We start from the raw sequence: 21,777 nt of genomic DNA, 5'->3' as shown, positions 1-21,777 counted from the left end.
ATCACACTCTTCAGGCAGTGCACCTTCACTTGTAGTGAAGAGTAAAACATTATTTCTTCAAGCAGTCTCTAGATCTGTTTAGGGATACTGGCAAAAGACTCAATCTGGCATACAATTTTGAAATACAAAGTTTCAACAAATGTTTATTTTTGTTTAGCAAAATTTTTATTAAAGTATTGTTTCATAAATATGAAGAACATGGATATAGACAATTCCAGAAACATTAAACAATAAACTTATTTTAACAAAATTGTCAATATTGGTTTCCCAGCACCAGGAATAAAGGTCAGACCAATCTTTTAAAAATTACATTCAAGAAAATGGATTATCTCAATTCAAAGATGAAGTTCTCTCTCCCAACCATTCTCCTAAAGACATTGATACATCCAGCAAACAATATTGCTGGTTGGAGATGAATATCCAATTGATACATTTATGGTCAAGTTTCATTTTGGAACTACACAAAAATGTCTTAAAAGCCTTAATCTTACATTTTACTAAAGGACACCACAAACCACTGTCAACACAATGGCTGGGCTCTGGTTGAGACAGCAATAAGGTAACTTCACACATTATCTTTCCTCTTGTACACAACTCATTCCAGATGTGATTCCCAAGAAATGAACTCAAATCATGCCTCTCTCAGACATAGAGATTAGAGAAACTCCTCGCACTGATGGGAACTAATCTCTGGGCTCCTGGCATTCCTTACAATTGACCATATCATCAGAATAATTTTCTATTTGGATCGTGATGGAATGGAAGTCAAACTTGCTGTGGAGCATGTGATTAGCTTCAGCCAATATTTCCCGAGCATTTGCATCCTCATCTACAAGAAACAAAGTTCACAAATCACAAAAACGAGCAAAAAAAAGGGAAGAAATTAAAAAAGGCTAATGGAATCTTGATCTTTATCTGAAGTGTATACACGATGATGCTAAAATCTTAGTTAAAAAAAGTCATTTCTGCTTTAAATTGCAGGCCTGGCATTCTAGAAATGACAGCTGGAGGGAGTATTGTGGGCCTGCCTTGTATTCTCAGTTTAAGATTGATTGTGAAACACAGCTGTGTGCTGAAAAATCTTAACATGTGTCTACCAATTTTGGTGATAACTAGAATTATGTTTTAGTGAGATTGTCAGTAGGATAAATATTGGACAGGACACTAAAGAGGACTCCCTTCCTCTTCTCATAATGCCAAGAAATCTTTTACATTCACCCAAGAGCTCCAATGGGACCCAGATGTCATCTTTCGTTTGGGATGTTAAACTGACAGTACAGCACATCCTGTGCTGACACTTTTAGTTTGAATTGTAAGTACCAGAATTGAACCCAAAACCATCCCACTCAAGGGGAAAGAGAGGGAGCTTTAAAATACTTGCAGCAATCCATGTCAAAAGCAAAATACATTAACACTTACTGATGGCAATGTGGACTGACAACAGTGGTTGGTTGACGGTCAGTGCCCAGATGTGGAGGCTGTGCATCGCTTTCACCCCATCAATTAATAGGAGAGACTCTTTAACCTGATTAAAATCCATTCCTTTTGGAATTCCTGTCAAAAATGCAGTGCTGAGCTTCAGTGTGAATGATGAGCGTCAATGAACACATTATGCTCTTATTTTCAACCTTACTGTTTCCCCAACAGCTAATGAATATCTCTATGTGCCTTGCTTTCGTGTCTTAGTTCCTATTGTGACAAGACTACATCTTAACTGATTTTAACTCCCTGCATATCTCAAATTCTGCCAAGACTCAAACCCACTCAAAGAGGCTCAAAAACATCTCCCATGCATTGGCAGAATGCAAAGGAAGACAAATGTCATCCCCACTGGGACCTTGAGTTCCAGCATTTCTCTCACTTCCTCCTCCTCCTCCCCCCCTCCCCACCCCCCAGTCAACACCTTCCTAAAACTCTTCAAAATCAATGCTACCATCTCACCTACTTTTTTCTATACACAACAGGCTTGTTTTATTGTGCAATCCCTTTCAGATTTCAAGTGACAGCACAGCTGTGCATCTTAAAGAGAACTTTGCTTGGTATAAATTTTTGTTCTGTGCACACCGTATTTCTAATTGCTGCATAAACACAGATCTTAGAAAACATTTATATGGCCTCCCACTGCTTTAAATATTTCTTCATAGTTCTTATTCTACCTCTTTCCATTGAACTCAAACTGACAATATATAATTTCCTACAGAAACTGATTCTTTCCTCCACCATCACTGATTTGTCAACTCACTTACTCTTCACACCTTTCCAAATTCAAAGGCTTCAGAAAGCTAAGCAAGACCATTCTTCTTTTGCTTCATATGTTCCCATGCTTTCTTCACTGTGGCATTCTGCACCTTCATTTAAGTTTTCTCAGCAGATGAAAATGTTAAATCACTGAACTTCGCCAAGGCAATTTAGCCCATCATGTCTGCAGCCACTATCAAATGATCATTATAACTTAATGCCATTCGCCATACCCTCGCATGTTGTTTCTATTCATTTAAGCATCTAATGTCCTTTTGAATGTCTCAATTGACTCTGCCCTCACCACACCTCCAAGCAGTGAATTCCAGACATAAACCACTCACCGAAAGAGAGAATATTTTTCACATGACAATTTCTACAATTTGCAAATCACTTTAAATCTATGCCACCTTTGTCTCAATCCTCTTACACAGTTTCCCATTACACTGTCTATCCAGATTCCTTCATGATTTTAAAATCATCTATTAGATCTCATTGCCTTCTTCTCTCGAACCCCAAATTCACCAATTTTATCCCTTACTGAAGTTTCTCATTCCTAGAAACATTTATGTAAATCTTTTCTGCAATGCCCTGATATTCTTCCTATAGTATAGCACTCAAAATGTACACAATGCACAATGCCTAACAACTGTCTTGCATAAATTCAGCATGACCACCTTGGTCTTGTACTGTAAGATGCATTTGTAAAGCTGAGGATGCTGAGTATTTTCCTAACTGCTCATTACCAGACTTCCAAATGTTTTCTCAAAAATCACACTTCACTTCTCTAATATGCTTTTCACTTATCCACTGAATACCTGTTTTTTTTTGATTCTCAATTGCATTTTCAACTGGATACTTGTCATAAGCATATTTTTACTTCTTTATTTTAATTTTTACCTTTTTATTCCATCTAGAGAGCTCTAGATTTGTTTGCCCTCTCTTTCAAGGAGAACATACATTGAATTGTACCCAAACCCTTTCCTCTTTGAAGGTAGAGCAGTGTTCTGCTTCAAGTTTATCTTATCAACATTTTGTTCTAGTCTAAGTGGCCCAGGTCCATTTTTGCACCTTAAAGTCAGCTCTCCCCACAGTTAATTACTTGCCTTCCATTAGTATGCAGAGAACGTCCCTCAGAATGGAGATGGTGGCCCCCAGAACAAGAATGGAAAAGAGGAAAGTGCAGATTGGATCCACTATTTTATATTCAGGCTAAATACAAATGAAACAAAAAAAAACTTATTCCAATGCAATGAGCAAATGTTTAAATATCCCTTCACACTCAGAGATTATTAACAGAAAATCAGTTGTGTTCTTTTCAGGGATCTCTGATTCCTTGGTTCCTGTATGAACAGGAATATTATCAATCCAAGTACATTGCTTAAGCATGAAGTAAATCTCAATATTTTAAGAGCTAATTGCAGTAAAATGCAACAAAGAATACAGTGTGACACATGCTCAAATTCCTTCACCATACAATTGGCAGTTGCATATTCAGCTGTCTAAGCACTAAGGTCTGGAATTCTTTCCCTAAACCTCATCTTTCTTCTGCTTTTTTAAATTCCATGTCCTTGACCATCCCTTCAAATACAACTCAGTGCCAAATTTTGTTGAAAGTCACTCCTAAAGCACCTTGGGACACTTTACTAGGACTCTCTCTCCCACCCCTAACAATCCTCCAATGATTGTCCATAGTTTTCCAGGAATTAAAGGTTAGTCATCTCAAGACTACTAATAGCCACCTGGAGGAAAAAAAACACAGGAGTGTAAAACTTGTCTACTACTCCATGTTTTTTGAACATTTTCAGTTATCATTCCTAAAGTATTGAACATGGGTTAAAAAGCTATTTGAGTAGGGGGAACAATCGGGGCAGGAACAAAACCTAAAGAAATGCATTCATATTTGGTAACATGTAGAAATAGGATTTAATGACCTTATAGATGAGCCTCAGAAGTAAGCTGTGATGGAACTGTAACCTCAGTATCATACACTCATACTCTGCTAGGCTGGAACCTATTGAGTGCAGGATATGTCACTCTGTATCCTTACCCTCCTTACAGCCCATGAATAAATGATGTTCAAAAGTAGCTTAGAAGTATAGCCTGTGCCAAGATGAAGATCCAAAAAAAACTCATTCTACAACATGCCCTCCCCAAAATGCCCATTTACAAAATTAGATGTATTCCCTTTAAAAGCCATGTTACTGAAAGACTGTTCCTGTACCTTGAAGTAGATGATATAGGCAGCAATTAGGACACTGATGCTTTGTAACAGGTCTCCTACAACATGGATGAAAGCAGCTCGTACACTGGGGTTCATGTGGCTATTGGCATTGGATTCGATATCATGTGATCTGACCTCTCCTGTGCTGCCGTGGCTGTGGTTGTGACCAGACTGATGAAGAATGATGCCCATTCTGTGGGGGAGGTAGTGTTAGGAACAGGCAAAAAAAGAGAATTTGTAATTGGGTGTGTAGCGGAGACTTAAGTTTCAGTATATACACAAAATTTCATGTGATAAGGTTGATGATAGCCAAGTACTGTAATGAGTTCCACATACAGACAGCACCAAAAGTTTGTTCACATTGTGATTTTGTTGACATCTGAGCTGGGAGAATACATTTACTACAGTTGTTTTCAATACAACTGGAATAAGATGGGAGGGCATTTTATAAAAGATCAGGCAGGGTTTCCAATCTTGATTGTTACAAGTGATCCCTCCTGATGTTTACTCCAGAATAGATGTATAGCTTTTTAAAATATTCATTCATAAAATGTGAGCATTGATTAACCATCCCTAACTGCCTAAGATGATGGTGGTGAGTCACCTTCTTGAAACGTTACAGTTTATCAAATGAAGGTACACATCCAAAGCACTGTTAGGAAGGAAACTCCAGAAATTTGACTAGCTACAATGAAAGAACAGCAAAATAGTTCCAAGTCACAATGAAGTGTGGCTTGGAGGGGCTCTGACAGGTCGTGGTGTTCCTATGTCTGCTACCCTTGCCCTTCTTCATGGTAGATGTAGGAGTCTGTGACCTGCCGCTGATCAAGGCAAGAGTTTTGCATGAACACACCCCCCTCCCACCCCCACTTCCCCAGCCCCAAACATACACACATACTCATCCCCAACCCAAGGATTTTCTGTAATGATGAAGTCAAATCCAGAGATCTGTTGAAACTCACGTTGACCAGAGCAGACACCAAGAAGCACGTTGACAACCTCCTATAGAATAGTGCAACAGGTATCACTAATACAGCAGAGGGTGGGAGAAGGCAAAGTTCAACCTGAAATCAAATGGTTCCCCAATATTATCCAACCATTCCATTCAGCAATTCAACAGTGATTGGCTGATGAAGTAGGATGTTGAAGAACTTCACAGAATAACTCATCTCTTTGGGTCTGCTGTGGACTCACTGAGATTAATTGTTATGATTTATCAACAACTCTGTATCTGTAGAAACTCTTGAAACTGTAGAAGAAAAGCTCAATCAGAGTCTTTCTCGTCCAACATTTCTCACGTTCCCAAGGCGATTCTGTCAAACTGTTACATGATAGTGACTAATAGGATAGTGCCAAGTATTGGAATCTGCCAATAGCTCTTAACTTCTGTGACAACGGAAATGATGGAATTGTTCTCAAGATCCCTGGCTTCAGCAAGATTGGCAAATTATCTGTTGTATTATTGTTCCTAATCTCTACCCAGTAACACCTAGTAAAAATCACAAATCCAGCTTCAAATTTTCCCGGCATGCATTGCCCATTCCTCATTGACTCAAATGCAGTGGTTTGCGAGGCCATTTCAGAGGGTAGGTTAGAAACAATTACATTGTAGTGGGTCTGGATTCACATGCAGATCAAACCAGGTACAAATGGAAGTCTTCTTATCCTCAGCAATAGTTATTATGATCAACATTCTCACGACAGGATTCATATTCCAGATTTGTTAATTAAACAAATTTAATTTGAACCCATACCTCCCAGAGCACTGGCCAGCACATTTGGATTACTAGTCCAATAATGTTACCACTGCATCAACATCTATTACCCAGTCATGTCTTCATCCTGATGGTAATCAGTGGTGCCTGAAGTAACAGGCAGAAAGAAATGCATTTAGACAATGACAAAAAAAAAGTGGACAATTAAACAAGTTACTGAATGGTGGCTAGTGTTCAACGAGACGAGATCCTGCCAAGAGTCAGGGCTTTCCTGACAGGAGCAGAGAAAGGTAAGATAAAAAGTAACAAAATGCTACTTACATAAGAGGATACTCACAAAATATTTACTGCGACGGCACCTCCTGAGGTGATCACCATGGCACCACCTTTAATGTCGTATTGCCCAGAAATGAGTCGCTCAATCGCCAGATAGACAAGTACACCTGTCACCACCCAGATGGAAAACACAGAGACCAGAGCTCCGAGAATCTCTTCAGGACACCAGGAAGAAGAGAGTTCATTTGTATAAAGTAATTGGGCAGAACGTGCACAGGTAAATCATAATTTACTATACTAGCAGATAGCTATTCTGGTCTCAACTAAATAGAATGTAAGCAAGTACAAAAATCTCAGATTTAACAAAAGCCTTCCAGTAACTAGACTGAAATAACTCGCCAGCTTGTCTTGGAAAGTTGAGGGTCAGGTTGCCACAATAACTTATGTGTGGAATTGCTGTGGTTTCATGGTATTCATAGAAACATATGAGCAAGAGCAAACCATTCAGCACCTCAAACTTGCTGTGCCATTCCACACAATCGCTGCACATCTACCTCAACGCAACTTCTCACTTATTCATGGGATGGTGGGTATCACTGGCTCGGGCATATTGTATTGTCCACCCCTAAGTTGCTAGAGGGTAGTTTTAAGTAAACCACATTGCTGTGGGCCTGAAGTCATACATAGGCCAGACCATGTAAGAGTGGCTGTTTCCTTCCACAAAGGACATTAGTGAACCAGATGGGTTTTTCTGAAACAATCAATAATGGTTTCATGGTCACCATATTACTCTTAATTCCAGATTTGCTTTTATTGAATTCAGATTGCATCATCTGTCATGGTGGGATTTGAACCCAGAACATTACCTGGATTTCTAGATTAACAGTCTAGTGAGAATGCCACTACACCCTTGCCTTTATATATCCCTTGATGTCATTACTGTTTGAAATCAATTCTTGAACAAACTCAATGACTGAGCTTCTGCTGTCCTCTGGGGATACAGCATTTCCAAAGATTCACTATTCTCTGGGTAAGGAAGTTCCTCATCTCAATCCTAAACAGCTAGTCCCTTATTCTGAGAGCTGTTCCCCTCTGGCTGTACATCAGCCCACCCTCACCCCCAGCCAAGAGAAAGATCCTTTGCGCATCCACCCTGTCTAATTTAAATATTGTTATCAGACCTAGACTTCAGCTGCATAAACATCTGTCATTGTCTGCAGCAAGCTAGAAAATCAAGCTGATTGCAAATGGATAATGATATCAAGATTAGAAAGCCACAAGGCTACAGTTGGGACACATATTTTAGATAAAGGAGAAATTCTGCAAAACAAACCTTTAGGATGTTGCATAATGAGGAACCTCTGCAATGCTGCAGATATGACATTGAGGTCTACTGGCTACAGAAAAGGAAAAAAAATTCCAGTGACAGATAATCATTCCCATAGTCTCAGACACATACGTATTGGCGGTTTGGCTCAGTTTTCATTAATAAACCCACAATGCTGTCCCTCACCCTCACAAATACCACGTAAAACTTCCCCAAGCAAAGCTAGTCTTCATAATTAACTTCGGCAGGAAGAATAAAAACAACAAAGATATTTCAAATCAAATGGGATTTGACACAGAAAATGGCAGATAATTCATCGCACTCAAAATGAACCTCAGTTACCTCAGGATTCACCATTAATAGCTTCTCTATAATCAATCAATCTCCTATTTCTTTACCTATGCCTTGATTAATCCCCTTTTGCTCTACACCACCATCTCTTTTTGTCGTTTAATTTCCGCTATGACAGAACTTTCTATTTATCCTTTTCTACCTTTGTCCTCGACACCTTACCCTTTCTTTGCACTTACATAAAAATTGTGACATTTCTAACAACTTCCAGTTCTGACAAATGACCGTCAACCTGAATGTTTGTTTCTTTCTTCACAAATGCTATATGGGACTAGGTTGAGTTGGGATATCTGGTCGGCATGGATGGGTTGGACCAAAGGGTCTGTTTCCATGCTGTACATCTCTATGACTATATGACCCTTTCAGACAAAGGGTTTCCCATATTTCCAGGATTCACAACATGTCACTTTGCAATTTCTAAAGCAATTCGCCCCCCAGGGATCATGGGTATCTTTGAAAAGGAAAAGCACAGAGTGGATTGTATTAAAAGCTGATTTGCTCAAATAAATGTAAACAAAAGAAATATACAATCACTCACACTGATGAGCGATCTCTCACCACATCTACGTATAAATACCCAGTCTGGTCTCACCTGAGCGATGCCAGCCAAAGTTCATGGTTTTAGTTGCAGGCCGAGAAGAAATCCACAGTGAAAACAAGCTGACAAGCATGGTGGCAAAGTCCGTCAAGAGATGAGCAGCATCGGTCATGATAGCCAGACTCTGCGCCAAGTATCCCCCTGAATAAGAAAGATAAATGGTTGGCAAGGATCAGAACAAAGGATTTCAATATCATCCCTATTTATTCCAACATCCTGAGTAGCCACCACAATACCATTGCACAATACCCCTACTCCATTTTAATTTTCTCCCCATCTCTTCTGAAGAAGGTTCCCGTTTCTGGACACAATTCTGACACCAATGTACCATAAGTAACCATGCTTTAAGGATTAAGAAGTTTTAATGGGCTAGTTGATCTGTACATATGCACTTTGCCATTAGAAATGGTGAAGAGTGAAAACTGTGGATGATTTCAATTATCCTTCCCAAATATACCAAGGCTGATTGCAATGACCGTTCAACCATGGGCATGGTTGACTCAGCAACGTCAATGCCAGAAATTTCCGATTCAAACGGTTCTTTACTAATTTGAATTGGTTAAAGGAATTTATTTTCAAAAATTTATTGGTTTAAGTATTCTCCTTCACAGAACCCAATTAACACTAGTTTCAAATCAAACATGGAATTGAAATGCTTGGATGGTACAGCGACAAAAATATCTTTCCATTCTTTTGTAGAAGAGTAGCCACAGCTCAGAGGATAATACCCTCACCCAAGTTAGAAGGTCCTGGATTAATTTCACATTCCAGGCACAAGGACACTGATCTAGGCTAATATTCTTAATGCAATACTGAGTGTGCTACACTAACATAAGTGCTGTTTTTCAGATACAACATTAAACTGATGTATATTACATCAGTGAAAGTAAAAAAAGATTACACAGTGTAGTGATTGTAATGAAGTTAGCCAGGTAGGTCTCATAGAACATAAGTTCCCTGAATGGACTCGGCTAACTGCCCCAATCAAGAAGCCCTGGCTGACAGATATAAACAGGAGAATCAGACATCCTGTTCACTCAGAGCTGGCTCTGAGGAAGCCAGACAAGTGTCAAGTGCTATGTACATGTAAACAAGGGATGACTTGGTGGTGGGATACCAGCCTCTGTGAAGTTATTTCATGCAGTACTTTTGAAAGAGCAAGGGTTAATTATGGCTACTGTTCTGGTCAATATTCATATCTCAACCAATGCCATCTGGCATTATCAAATAGCTGTTTGTGTGAGCTTGCTGTCAGCTGCATTTCCCACATTACCACAGTGGTCCCACTTCAAAAATTATCAATAAAGTATGCTGAGGATGTTAAATATCCAAGATAATAATAAGTTGTTGTTTCCTTCTTTACCTATTACTTCACTAATTATAAAGACCAAGCAAACAGCAGAAGCTAGATATAGCCTCCTACGGGCATTCTCTTTATCCACTTCCTTATGATCTCCAGAGGATTGGCTGGAATGGCAATGCCCAGGCTCCAGATGTTCCAGGACAGGGTCCATACGTTTCAGACTGCCATGTAATTTGGTTGAAAAGGTTTCACAGTGCTCCAGGGAAGTGCTATAAACCAAAGAGGAAAACAAAACCTATAAATATAATGAAGGGAAATGGCAATATAGTAGTAACATCACTGTACTAGTAATCCAAAGAGCCAGACTAATGCTCCGAGTTCAAATCACCCCACATGGTAGCTGATGGAAACTAAATTTAATCAATGGTGTCATCATTTTATAAAGTACAGTCTATTGATCATCAATTGGGCGGCACGATGGCACAGTGGTTAGCGCTGCTGCCTCACAACAGCAGAGACCCGGGTTCAATTCCCATCTCAGGCAACTTTCTGTGTGGAGTTTGCACATTCTCCCAGTGTCTGCGTGGGTTTCCTCCCACAGTCCAAAAATGTGCAGGTTAGGTGAATTGGCCATGTTAAACTGCCTGTAGTGTTGGGTGAAGGGGTAAATGTCAGGGAATGGGTGTGGTTGGCTTACTTTTCGGAGGGTCAGTGTGGACTAGTTGGGCCGAAGTACCTATTTCCACACTGTAAGTAATCTAATCTAAATTTCCATTGATCTGACACCTGGAACTTACGTGGAAGGAAACATCTTCTAAAAGAAGGAACTCAAAGCACTAACACAAAATGGCCACAGGGATCACCTGACCCACACAGGTTAGTTTCATTAAATCAGTATGAATTAGACCATCTATAATATGAGTTGAAATTAACATTCTCCCTTTTGTCCTTAAAATATTTGTAAAAACCCTTTGAATCTCTTAAATTCTATTTGCCAAAGCTGTCTCATGTCCCCTTTTTGCCCTCCTGATTTCTCTCTTAAGTATACTCTCTCAGTTCTAACTTTTTAATCCAATATCTTGTTTCCCTGCATTACTCCAAGCCTGATTCCAATACTGATAAATTTTGCAAATATGGCCTGCTGAGGCAATCTACTGTTCCTGATTTCATTCTTCATTTTGAAAGGGTTCTATTACCCAGTTTATCACTCTCAAAGTACTGCTTGCCTCAAACTTCTGGCATTTTCAATATTATGCCCCAAGACGTAAATCAGATCCCCATTGCCAGTTTAGGTTGGAGTTGGTTGCATTAAATAAAACTCAAAACAAATGTCTAACTAATTTTCTTGAGACAGCCTACCTTGCTGCTTTCATTCCCCATGGCACTGGGGATGCCCTGCAATTTGCCAGACAGACTTAAGTCTAACATCAGGCTACCTGTATTGCCAAACAAACAGCACATTCTGCCAGTTGATCACCCAAAGGTGAATGATCAACCCTGTTCTTTACCTGCCTGGTGTTGAGATTTTCACTGATTCATTCTGTTGATCTCAACATTCTTGAAACTTTAATTTCTAAATCTTGGCTCAGGGGCCACTATCAGTGGGGTTAAAGCCTAACTCAAAATTTGGGAACAAAATCTTGACTAACACTCCAGTGCATTGTCAGAGGTGTTGTTCTGCATGAGACATTACACCAAGGCTCAGCCTGGACATTTGGATGAACACAATAGATCTCATTGCACTAATTCAAAGCAGAGAAGAGTTCTTCCTGCTGCCAGAAGCAATATTTCAATAAAAAATTACTTTAACATAGCACTGTCATGACCACTCAATATCTTCAACTGCTTTACCACCAATATAATATATTACTGAAATGCCAATGTCTAGATTCTTTTAATGTGAGGTGATTGCCATTCATTATCGCACAGTCTTGGCAGAGCAAGGTGTTTGTCCAATAACAGGGAAAGCTGAGATCACAGACACCAAGTTCCACTGCCTGGATGGAGACAAACATTATTAACCCCTATCCGAGAAAGCTGTTGTCCTGCTTGCTTGTGGGTCAGCATCAGAGCAGAGGGTGCTCTGTACCAACAAGCCCCTGTAAATTCAGCAAAGACACATTGCTGGAACGACATCAGGCTGCTGTTCAAATCCAGGAATATCACAAAAATAGATCGTTCAATCATTACCACATTTGTTGCTAGTGGGATCTTGCTTATCTGCATTGCTGTGATGTAAGAAACATGGCAGTCAGTTCAACAGGACCTCGTGCTATCATGCAAGGCACTATATAAATGTAAGTCTTTTCCCTCCCTTCTCCAATTACTAGCTTTTAAAAGTACAGCTTGGTATTGTCCTAGCTTTACTTCCTTTCACCTGTATTTCCCTGTACTCCCCCCCCCATGCTATTTGCCAATTTTCTTTCTTCCCCTCATCCGTTACTGGTTTGTTCAATTTCCTTGATGTGGCCCATCCAAGCGACCCGTTCTTCAATGTCTCGGGGCAGGAAGCTATCGAACTGCAATGGGCATCACAAATTTGATCCTTACCTAATAACCATTTCCAAATAACACGCGCCATCCCAATGGGGAATAAAGTGCTGGAGAAATTCAGCAGGTATGGCAGTTCTGCAGAGTCACGGGACTCGAACCGTGAATTCTGTCGGCCCCTCCAGTACTCGCTGGGTTTTTAAAATTTCAAATCTCCAGCATGCGCGGTATTTTACTTCTATTCAGGAGGTTCGCTAGCGCCTCGCTTACTGGGCGACACTGAGAATGCAATTTTCGCCCAGTTAGTGACCAGACCCAGGAACACTGAATTCTAGCACACACCCAAACACCAGATATCGGAGGAGTTTTTGAATTCCACGGCAACCCGGGACGAAAGGTAAAGAGAGGATGTTGAAGGCGGGCGAATGTTTGACTGCCACTTACCCGGCGGATCGGCTACTCCCCGGGGCCAGCGAGTTCTTCAGAAGCGGAGACGTTTCAGGTATTTCATCCATCGTTTTTCCAACTTGAAAAGTAAAGACGAGATCTCGTAGTTTGGGGCAAGTTCCAAATCCCACTTGGGACTGTTCCCAGAGCTTGAAAACTTGAGTACAAAGTTGCAAAGTTCCCCTGCGGGAGATCAGGAGACCTGGGACGTGTGCTCTGACATCTTTTTTATCAAGTGTTTCGGACCGTGTGGAACTGCTGAACCCGGCTCTCCCCGTGTGCAAATGGGAACTCGGGGGCAAACTTGGAAACACTTGTCAAGCAAAGATAGGGGCGAGCTGTGCAAATATCACAAACTCTCCTGAAAATTGAAATCTTACCGATAAGCGTGTTCCAAAGTAGCATTTTTATTTCACCAACGTGGGTTGTTAATGTGAAATTTAAACCCACACTCATAGCATTAGATAATGATTTGGAGAAACTGGGGTGGACGAAGTTAATAAAATCACACAACACCAGGTTATAGTCCAACAGGTTTATTTGGAAGCACGAGCTATCGGAACTCCGACAGCTCGTGCTTCCAAATAAACCTGTTGGACTATAACCTGGTGTTGTGTGATTTTTAGTATTAGATAAATTAGTTTTACCGTGCTGTTGCTCATTCGACTTGTGTTTGTACAGTCTGCCCAAGCAAGGAAAACTTCTCAAAATTTCAACATTTCTCACATTTCAACAACAAATTGCATTTCTCCCAGAGGGACTGTAACCAGAGTGCTTAGGGTCAGGTGAGGAAGTTGGCTGAGGAGTGTACGTTTGTGTAACTGTAGGGGGCGCACTCACTGTCCAGGCATGCTGCAGGCAGACATCAGAATTCAAGTCAGAGCTGTCCTAACAACTGCAGAATCAATAACGTGTTCCTTTTTCAAACGGTTATCCGATGTGCAGTACCGTAGATCCTGGGTGATTTCACTCAGCCAACCTAATATGCTCAGGATTGTAAGTTTTAGTTCAATTGACTGGATGGTCAGTTGGCAATGCAGGGTGATGTCAACACCATGGGCTCAATTCCCACATTAGCTGAGGTTATAATGAATGCTGAGATTACTCCATCTCAGCATGGTGGCTCAGTGGTTAGCACTGCTGCCTCACAGTGCCAGGGACTCAGGTTTGATTTGACCCCTCTGGTGACTGCATGGAATTTGCACATTCTCCCTGGGTCTCAATGGGTTTCCTCCCACAGTCCAAAGATGTGCATGTTAGGTGGATTGGACATGCAAAATTGCTCATTGTGACCAGTGATATGCAGATGATTAGCCGTGGAAAGTGCAGAGTTACAGGGATAGGGTAGAGGATGTCAGTCTGGATAGGTTGCTGTTCGGAGGTCAGTGTGGACTCAATGGACCAAATGACCTTCCACAGTGTAGGGATTCTGTGATTCTCAATCTCTCCCGTCACCTGAGGTGTGGTGACCCTCGAGCAAAACTCACCACAACCCATCTGTTTGTGGTGAGAGAGTAGTCCTATGGTCCTCTGGGACAATGGTGACTTTTGATTACTTTCACATAGCCAAGGAAAGGCAGGGAGCCAAGCATTGGTTCGGGGGGGCTGGGGCTTGCACCAAGTCTTGGGAGGAGTGTATTAACAAAGTGAGGCAGAAACTGGGCAGATGGAAGCTACGGTCGCTCTCCATCATGGGGGAAAAAACCTGGTCATCAGGTGTGAGGCACTGTCATTGCTATTATACGTGGCACAGGTTTGGCCTATTCCCAGAACCTGTGCCACTGCAGTCACCCGGGCCACCTTCCAGTTTATATGGAGGTCAAAGATGGACCGGGTCCGAAGGGTCTCGCTGTACAAAGATCTGTGCAACAGGGAAAAAATACACCCAATGCCACCCTCACCCTGATGGCCTGTGGCTGCATAAAGCTGTGCGTGGATCCCTGGTAAGCAAACACCAAGTGTCACTACGTACTGAGGTTCTACCTGTCCCCAGTGTTGCGAAGGATGGGCCTGGCCTCACTGCCGCGGAACGCTCCGAGTAGTTGGATCGTTCCGTATCACCTGTCCTTCGTGGAGAAGTTTATGAAGAAAAACACATTTGACCACAAGTCCATCAGGAAGTGGTCATCATGTAGTGTCCTTGAGACCCTTTGGGAAAAGGAGAGGGCGGATCCTATCAAGCAGTTCCCTGAGCAGACTGTCAAAGCCATTTGGTAGAATGCCTCATCGCCAGAACTTTCCAACAAGCACCAAGACATGGCTTGGCTGGTGGTGAGAAGGGCTCTGCCTGTGAGATCCTTTATGCACACCCGGACTCTCAGCCGCACTGTACATTGCCCTTGAAGTGGCTGCGGGGGGGACGAGACTGTCATACACCTTTTGGAATGTGCCTACGCAGAAGAAGTTTGGAGAGGAATGCAGTGGTGTTTGTCAAGGTTCGTCCCGAGCAGCACCGTGACGCGGGACTCCGTGCTCTACGGCCTGTTCCCCAGGACACACACCGAGGCGAACATCAACTGCCTGGAGGATCATCAACTCGTGAACGACGCTCTCTGGGCAGTCCGAAACCTGTTGATCGTCCAGCTGAAGGAGTTGACCCCGACTGAGTGTTGCAGACTGGCACATTCTAAGGTCCAGGACTACATGTTGAGGGATGTGCTGAAGCTTGGGGCAGCTGCCGCCAAGGCGCGATGGAGAATGACCACCGTGTAACGTCTGCCTGCCTAAAGAAGAACAGGGGGCCCGCGCAGTCATTTAGGCTCTGCTGACACCTCAGCTAAAAATGTAATCGTACAGACCTGGAAATAGGAATGATTACTCTGTTTCGGTATGCAAACAAATGGAATGTTTACATATGTATGGCATGTCCAACTGTACAGACCATCAGATTATTTTATGAATAAAGTATCTTTTTGAAATAAAAAAAAATCAGAGTGGGGCAGTGAGATGAGCTCACGGTGGGGCAGCAAATAGGGATCTGGGGTGGTTCAACAGTTTTTTTTCAGTGGGACACTGAAGTAGTAAGACACTCACATTGAACTGGATGGTGACAAAGCTCAATAGCAGAATAGCAAGGCAAATGGTGCAGTGAGCTGGGTGTGGTAATGAGAGGGAGGAATCCATCATTAACCAAAGAAGTTCAAGAAAAAATATTTAATTAAAAAGTGGTAGCAGGTCAGATGGTTGGACAGAATGTTAAAAAAAGCAAAAAAATGACTAAAAGGCACATAAGGATGGAAAAAGATCAGTCTGAGAAAATGTCAGCTCGAAATATAAAAACAGATGGTAAGAGTTTCTATAGCTATTTAAAAAGGAAGGACATTAACAATCTGAGAATTGTTCCTGTAGAAAGTGAGTCTGGGGAATTAATGCTTGAAAATATGGATATGGTGGTGAAGTGAATTTGTTTTTTTGCATTTTCGCTATAAAGGATGCAAGTAACATCCCAGAACTGGCTGCAAATCAGGAAGTGGGAGGGAGAGAGGAACTCACAATTACAATCACTAGTACTGAGGCGAATTGTTGAAATTGTGAAATGACAAGTCCTCAGTTCCTACTAGACTACATCTTAGAGACTTTCAACAAAAGGGTTACTGAGAAATGGATAGATTGGTTTTAATTCTTCAACATTCACTAGATTCTGAAAAGATTGGAAGATAGCAAATGTAGCTCCTTTATTCACAAAAGCAGGGAGACTGAAAATAAGGAAATTACATGCCAGTCAACTTAACACCTGTCATTGGCAAAGTTTTACAAGCTATTATTAAGTAAGCTATAAGAGGGAACTTTGATAGCATCAAGATAAATAAACTGTGTCACCATTGTTTTATGATAGGGAAATTATGTTTAACCAATTGGCAACATCTGTGGATAAGGGGCAACTGGTGGATATACTATACTTAGAGTTCCAGAAGGTCACATTAGGTTATTGCGGAAAGCAAATGATGTAGTGGATGGGGCAATGTATTGGTATGGAATAAAGATAGGCTATTATACAGGAAACAGAGGCATAACTTGGTCATTTTTGGTTGACAAGTTGTCATGAGTGTGTGTCACAGAAATCAATGCTGGGCCCTCAATGTTTCACAATTTATATAAGTGACTTGGATGAACAAACCAAAGTCATATTTGCTAAATTTGCTGATTACACATACAAAGGTAGAAAAGTAAGGTACAAAGAGGACACAAGGAGCCTACAAGTGAGGATAGATAGGTAAAGTGAATGAAAAAGATCTAGCAAATGGAATATCGTGAGGGAAAGTGTGAAGTTTTTCATTTGGCGGGAAGAATAAAAAAGATGCATATTACGTGAGTGAAGAGGCGACCCTTTAGAACTGAGATGATGAGGAATTTCTTCAGTCAAAGGGTAGTTCATCTGTGGAACTCATTGCTGTGGAGGCCAGTTCATTAAGTATCTTTAAGACAGAGATAGATAGGTTTTTGATTAGCAAGGGGAGCAAATGTCATGGGGAGTTTGAGGTTGAGAAATATATTAGCGCATGGTCAAATGGTGGAGCTAACCCATTGGGCCAAATGGCCTAATTCTGCTCCTATATCTAATGGTCTTATTATTATCTAAATGGAGAGAGATTTGAGAACTCTGAGATATAGTCTGTTCCTGAAGTCCTAGTGTATCAATTAGAAAAGTTTAGTGAGCAGGTGCAGCAAATAATTTTGGAAAATAAAAAAGATATAATTTATTGTGAGGGGAATTAAATGTGAAGTAGGGGTGTTATTACTTCAGATATCCAAGTGAGACCAAACCTGCAGTACCATGCACAACATTAGTCCATCTTTTTTAAGGAAGGTTATGAATGCATTGGAAGCAGTTCAAAGAAATTTCTTTAGACTTAGACCTAGAATTTGCAGGTTGAAAAAAAAGGAAAGGTTAGACAAGCTTTTATCAACTGGAGTTTAGCCAAATAAGAAATGATTTGATTGAAACGAGAAAGGTTCTGAGGGGTCTTGACAAATGATGTAAAGATTATGTTTCCTCTTGCAGAAGGATCTGGAATCGGGGTCACTGTTTCTAAGCTGAAAATGTGTTGCTGGAAAAGCGCAACAGGTCAGGCAGCATCCAAGGAGCAGGTGAATCGACGTTTCGGTCACGAGCCCTTCTTCAGGAATGAGGAAAGTGTGTCCAGCAGGCAAAGATAAAAGGTAGGGAGGAGGGACTTGGGGGAGGGATGTTGGAAATGCGATAGGTAGAAGGAGGTTAAGGTGAGGGTGATAGGCCAGAGTGGGGTGGGAGCGGAGAGGTCAGGAAGAAGATTGCAGGTTAGGAAAGTGGTGCTGAGTTCGAGGGTTGGGACTGAGACAAGGTGGGGGGAGGGGAAATGAGGAAACTGGAGAAATCTGAGTTCATCCCTTGTGGTTGGAGGGTTCCGAGGCGGAAGATGAGGCGCTCTTCCTCCAGCCGTCGTGTTGCTATGGTCTGGCGATGGAGGAGTCCAAGGACCTACATGTCCTTGGTGGAGTGGGAGGGGAAGTTGAAGTGTTGAGCCACGGGGTGGTTGGATTGGTTGGTCCGGGTGTCCCAGAGGTGTTCTCTGAAACATTCCGCAAGTAGGCGGCCTGTCTCCCCAATATAGAGGAGGCCACATCGGGTGCAGCGGATGCAGTAAATGATGTGTGTGGAGGTGCAGGTGAATTTGTGACGGATATGGAAGGATCCCTTGGGGCCTTGGAGGGAAGTGAGGGGGGAGATGTGGGCGCAAGTTTTGCATTTCTTGCGGTTGCAGGGGAAGGTACCGGGAATGGAGGTTGGGTTGGTGGTGTGTGTGGAGGGAGTCACATAGGGAGTGGTCTTTACGGAACGCTGATAGGGGAGGGAAATATATCCCTGGTGGTGGGGCCTGTTTGGAGGTGGCGGAAATGATGACGGATGAAACGATGTATATGGAGGTTGGTGGGGTGGTAGGTGAGGACCAGTGGGGTTCTGTCCTGGTGGTGATTGGAGGGGCGGGGCTCAAGGGCGGAGGAGCAGGAAGTGGAGGAGATGCGGTGGAGAGCATTGTCGATCATGTCTGGGGGGAAATTGCGGTCTTGTTCCTAAATCAGGAATCCAACCAACCTAAGGCAGAGGGAAGAAGAAATTATTTCTCGTAGAGGGTCACGAGACTTGGAACTCTATTCTCCAAAAGTTGTTTGAACTGGAATTCTTGAATGTTTTTAAAAATGTTTTCTTGAATATTTTACAGGCAGATAGTTTTTCAGTAAGCAAAGGGGTGAAAGGTTATCAGTGTAAGTGGAAATGCAGACTAAACAGATCCATCATGGTCTTACTGAATTTGGAGCAGGTTTGAGATGCAGAATGGCCTACTACTATGCTTCATTTTGGCATTTGTCTTTATAAAGGTACCAACTACAGTTCAGAATTGGAGGAGGATCGACAGAGACCTCAAAAATTACATTTGTATAGTGCCTTTCATGACCTTTAACAATCTCAATGTACTATATAGACAATGAGCAGAAAGTGAGGACTGCAGATCCTGGAGATCAGGGTCAAAAAGTGCGGGATTGGAAAAAGCACAGCCAATCAAGTAGCACCTGAGAGCAGGAGAGTCAACATTTTGAGCCTATGCTCTTCATCAGGAACAGGTTATGCTTGAAACGTCGACTCTTCTGCTCCTTGGATGCTGTCTGACTAGCTGTGTTTTGCTAGCACCACACTTTTTGACTCTTTATAGACAATGAGTATATTTTGAAGTCTCATTACTAGTGTAATATAAATCTCATGAGAGTTGCAGTGCTGCAGGGAGTTACAATGATAGGAATGTAGAAAGTAAGAGCAAGAGTATGTAATTAAGCCCTTAAGCCTATTCTGACATTCAACTAGATGATGATTGATCATCTACCTCAATGCCACTTTCCTGCGTTAATCCATATCCCTTGATTTTTTTAATATCTGAAAATCTTCCAATGTCTACCTTAATCTCAATGATTCAGCTTCCACAACATTCTAGAATACAGAATTCCAAAGGTTCAAAGGTAGGGATGGATGAAGCCCCTGAAGGAATTCGAAAACAAGATGAAAGTCTTAAATCAAGGACAACCAGATCAGTAATAACTGAACTCTACTTGGAGCAAGTTGGGACATGGAAACAGTTTAGGACAAATTTAAATCACTAACAGTGAGAGGTGGAAGACTGGCTAAGAAAACATTTGATTATTGAATCTAGAGGTAACAAAGGTATGGATGAGAGTTTCAATAGTGAATGAAAGAATGTTTTGAATTGGCAGCACAAACAAGCCATATAGCTTAAGTGGTCAACAACAGTATTTATGTTCCACACTAGCCTTCTTCCACTCTAGATCATCTCACCCTATCAGCATATCATTCTGCTGTTCATTTTCTCCCTCATGCTTATCTAACTTCCCCTTTTAATTTAGCTATGTTGATCATTTCAACCATGCAGAGTTCCATGAACTGAGAATTCCACAGAGTTGTTTAAACCTTTTCCCTTGTTAACTCAGGCCACATTATCCACAAAGCTCTAAGTTCAAAGAATTCTTCATTATCAAATATAGTATAAAGCCTTGTAAATATTAAGTGCTTAACAGTCAGGGTTTGCAAATGCACCCCCGAATTTTAATTTTTCTTTACTCTTTAGATTAGATTACTTACAGTGTGGAAACAGGCCCTTCAGCCCAACAAGTCCACACTGACCCTCCGAAGAGCAACACACCCAGACACATTCCCCTACATCTAACACTATGGGCAATTTAGCATGGCCAACTCACCTAACCTGCACATTTTTGGACTGTGGGAGGAAACCGGAGCACCCAGAGGAAACCCACACTGACACAGGGAGAATGTACAAACTCCACACAGTCAGTCACCTGAGGCGGGAATTGAACCCGGGTCTCTGGCGCTGTGAGGCAGCAGTGCTAACCACTGTGTCCACCGTGCTGCCCCCGTGTGAAAGAACGTGCCCGAAGTCAGTGGGAGAAAGATAAAGACAGCAACTATTCTACCAGATCTGCTCCATTATACAATTAATCCGATGTAAAGCTGTCTTGTGATTTTATATGTTTGCTGAGATATTGCATCAAATTCAACTGCTAATGATCTGAGATTTTCTCTCTGAAATGTGCGCTGATACATTCCTTTAAGAAGACTCTGAAAACAAACTTCTTTTTCTTTGTCACGAGCTCTAATATCTCTTACCCAGATAGATGCAAAAGTTTGTATGATAATTCTCCTGTGAGATTTGGTGTGTTTTACTTTGCTAAGGCACCATATAAATGCATGTTGTTGAATAGCAGTGAAGTTACTGACAGACTAGCGACTCATAACCAACACTTAAGCTTAATGCTTTAGAACTTAAATTGTTTATTGTTCTCTTCATACTATGGTTGCTGAAGATCTGAAACACAACCATAAATTGCTGGCAAAGCTCAGCAGGTCTGGCAGCATCTCTGGGAAGAATGTTTTGAGTCTGTTGATGTTTGCATCAGAACTGATAGCAGCTCGGACAAAGTGGTATTTATGCTGAAGATGAGATTGGGAGGGGAAGGAGTGGGGAAGAAAGGTGAGTGGATAGGTGGAGACAAAGCCCAGAGAGAAAGAGAGAGTGATATATGAACGGGGTGGCAAACGAGAAAAAATGAGATAAGGTTCTTCGAGCTTCAACTGCAACTGAAATGTTTGGGTGGGAACACTGTGGTACAACATTTCTGCCACAGGCCTGCTGCAGTGTTTCAGCAAGCCTGAGCACAAGCCCAATGAACAACAGCTCATTTTCTGCTTGGGGGATCTGCAGCCTCAACATTGAGTTCAATAAATCTAGAGCCTGATTTTATCTT

General features: G+C 41.7%; 1 protein-coding gene across 1 annotated transcript; it reads right to left on the bottom strand.

Annotated features, from left to right (window-relative positions):
- Positions 1 to 280: 280 nt before the first annotated feature.
- Positions 281 to 13,195, bottom strand: LOC140453509 (proton-coupled zinc antiporter SLC30A2-like). Its single transcript, XM_072548246.1, has 8 exons — positions 12,967 to 13,195; positions 10,093 to 10,301; positions 8,724 to 8,870; positions 6,515 to 6,668; positions 4,463 to 4,655; positions 3,345 to 3,450; positions 1,420 to 1,554; positions 281 to 829 (listed from the first exon to the last, which is right to left on the bottom strand). The coding sequence occupies exons 1-8, from the start codon at positions 13,035 to 13,037 to the stop codon at positions 684 to 686; spliced, it is 1,161 nt and encodes a 386-aa protein (XP_072404347.1). The 5' UTR covers positions 13,038 to 13,195; the 3' UTR covers positions 281 to 683.
- Between the last annotated feature and the right edge of the window lie 8,582 nt (positions 13,196 to 21,777).

Source organism: Chiloscyllium punctatum, chromosome 27 (genome assembly GCF_047496795.1).
Source record: "Chiloscyllium punctatum isolate Juve2018m chromosome 27, sChiPun1.3, whole genome shotgun sequence".
NCBI classification, from domain to species: domain Eukaryota; kingdom Metazoa; phylum Chordata; class Chondrichthyes; order Orectolobiformes; family Hemiscylliidae; genus Chiloscyllium; species Chiloscyllium punctatum.
This window is presented reverse-complemented; position numbering and strand designations above follow the sequence as displayed.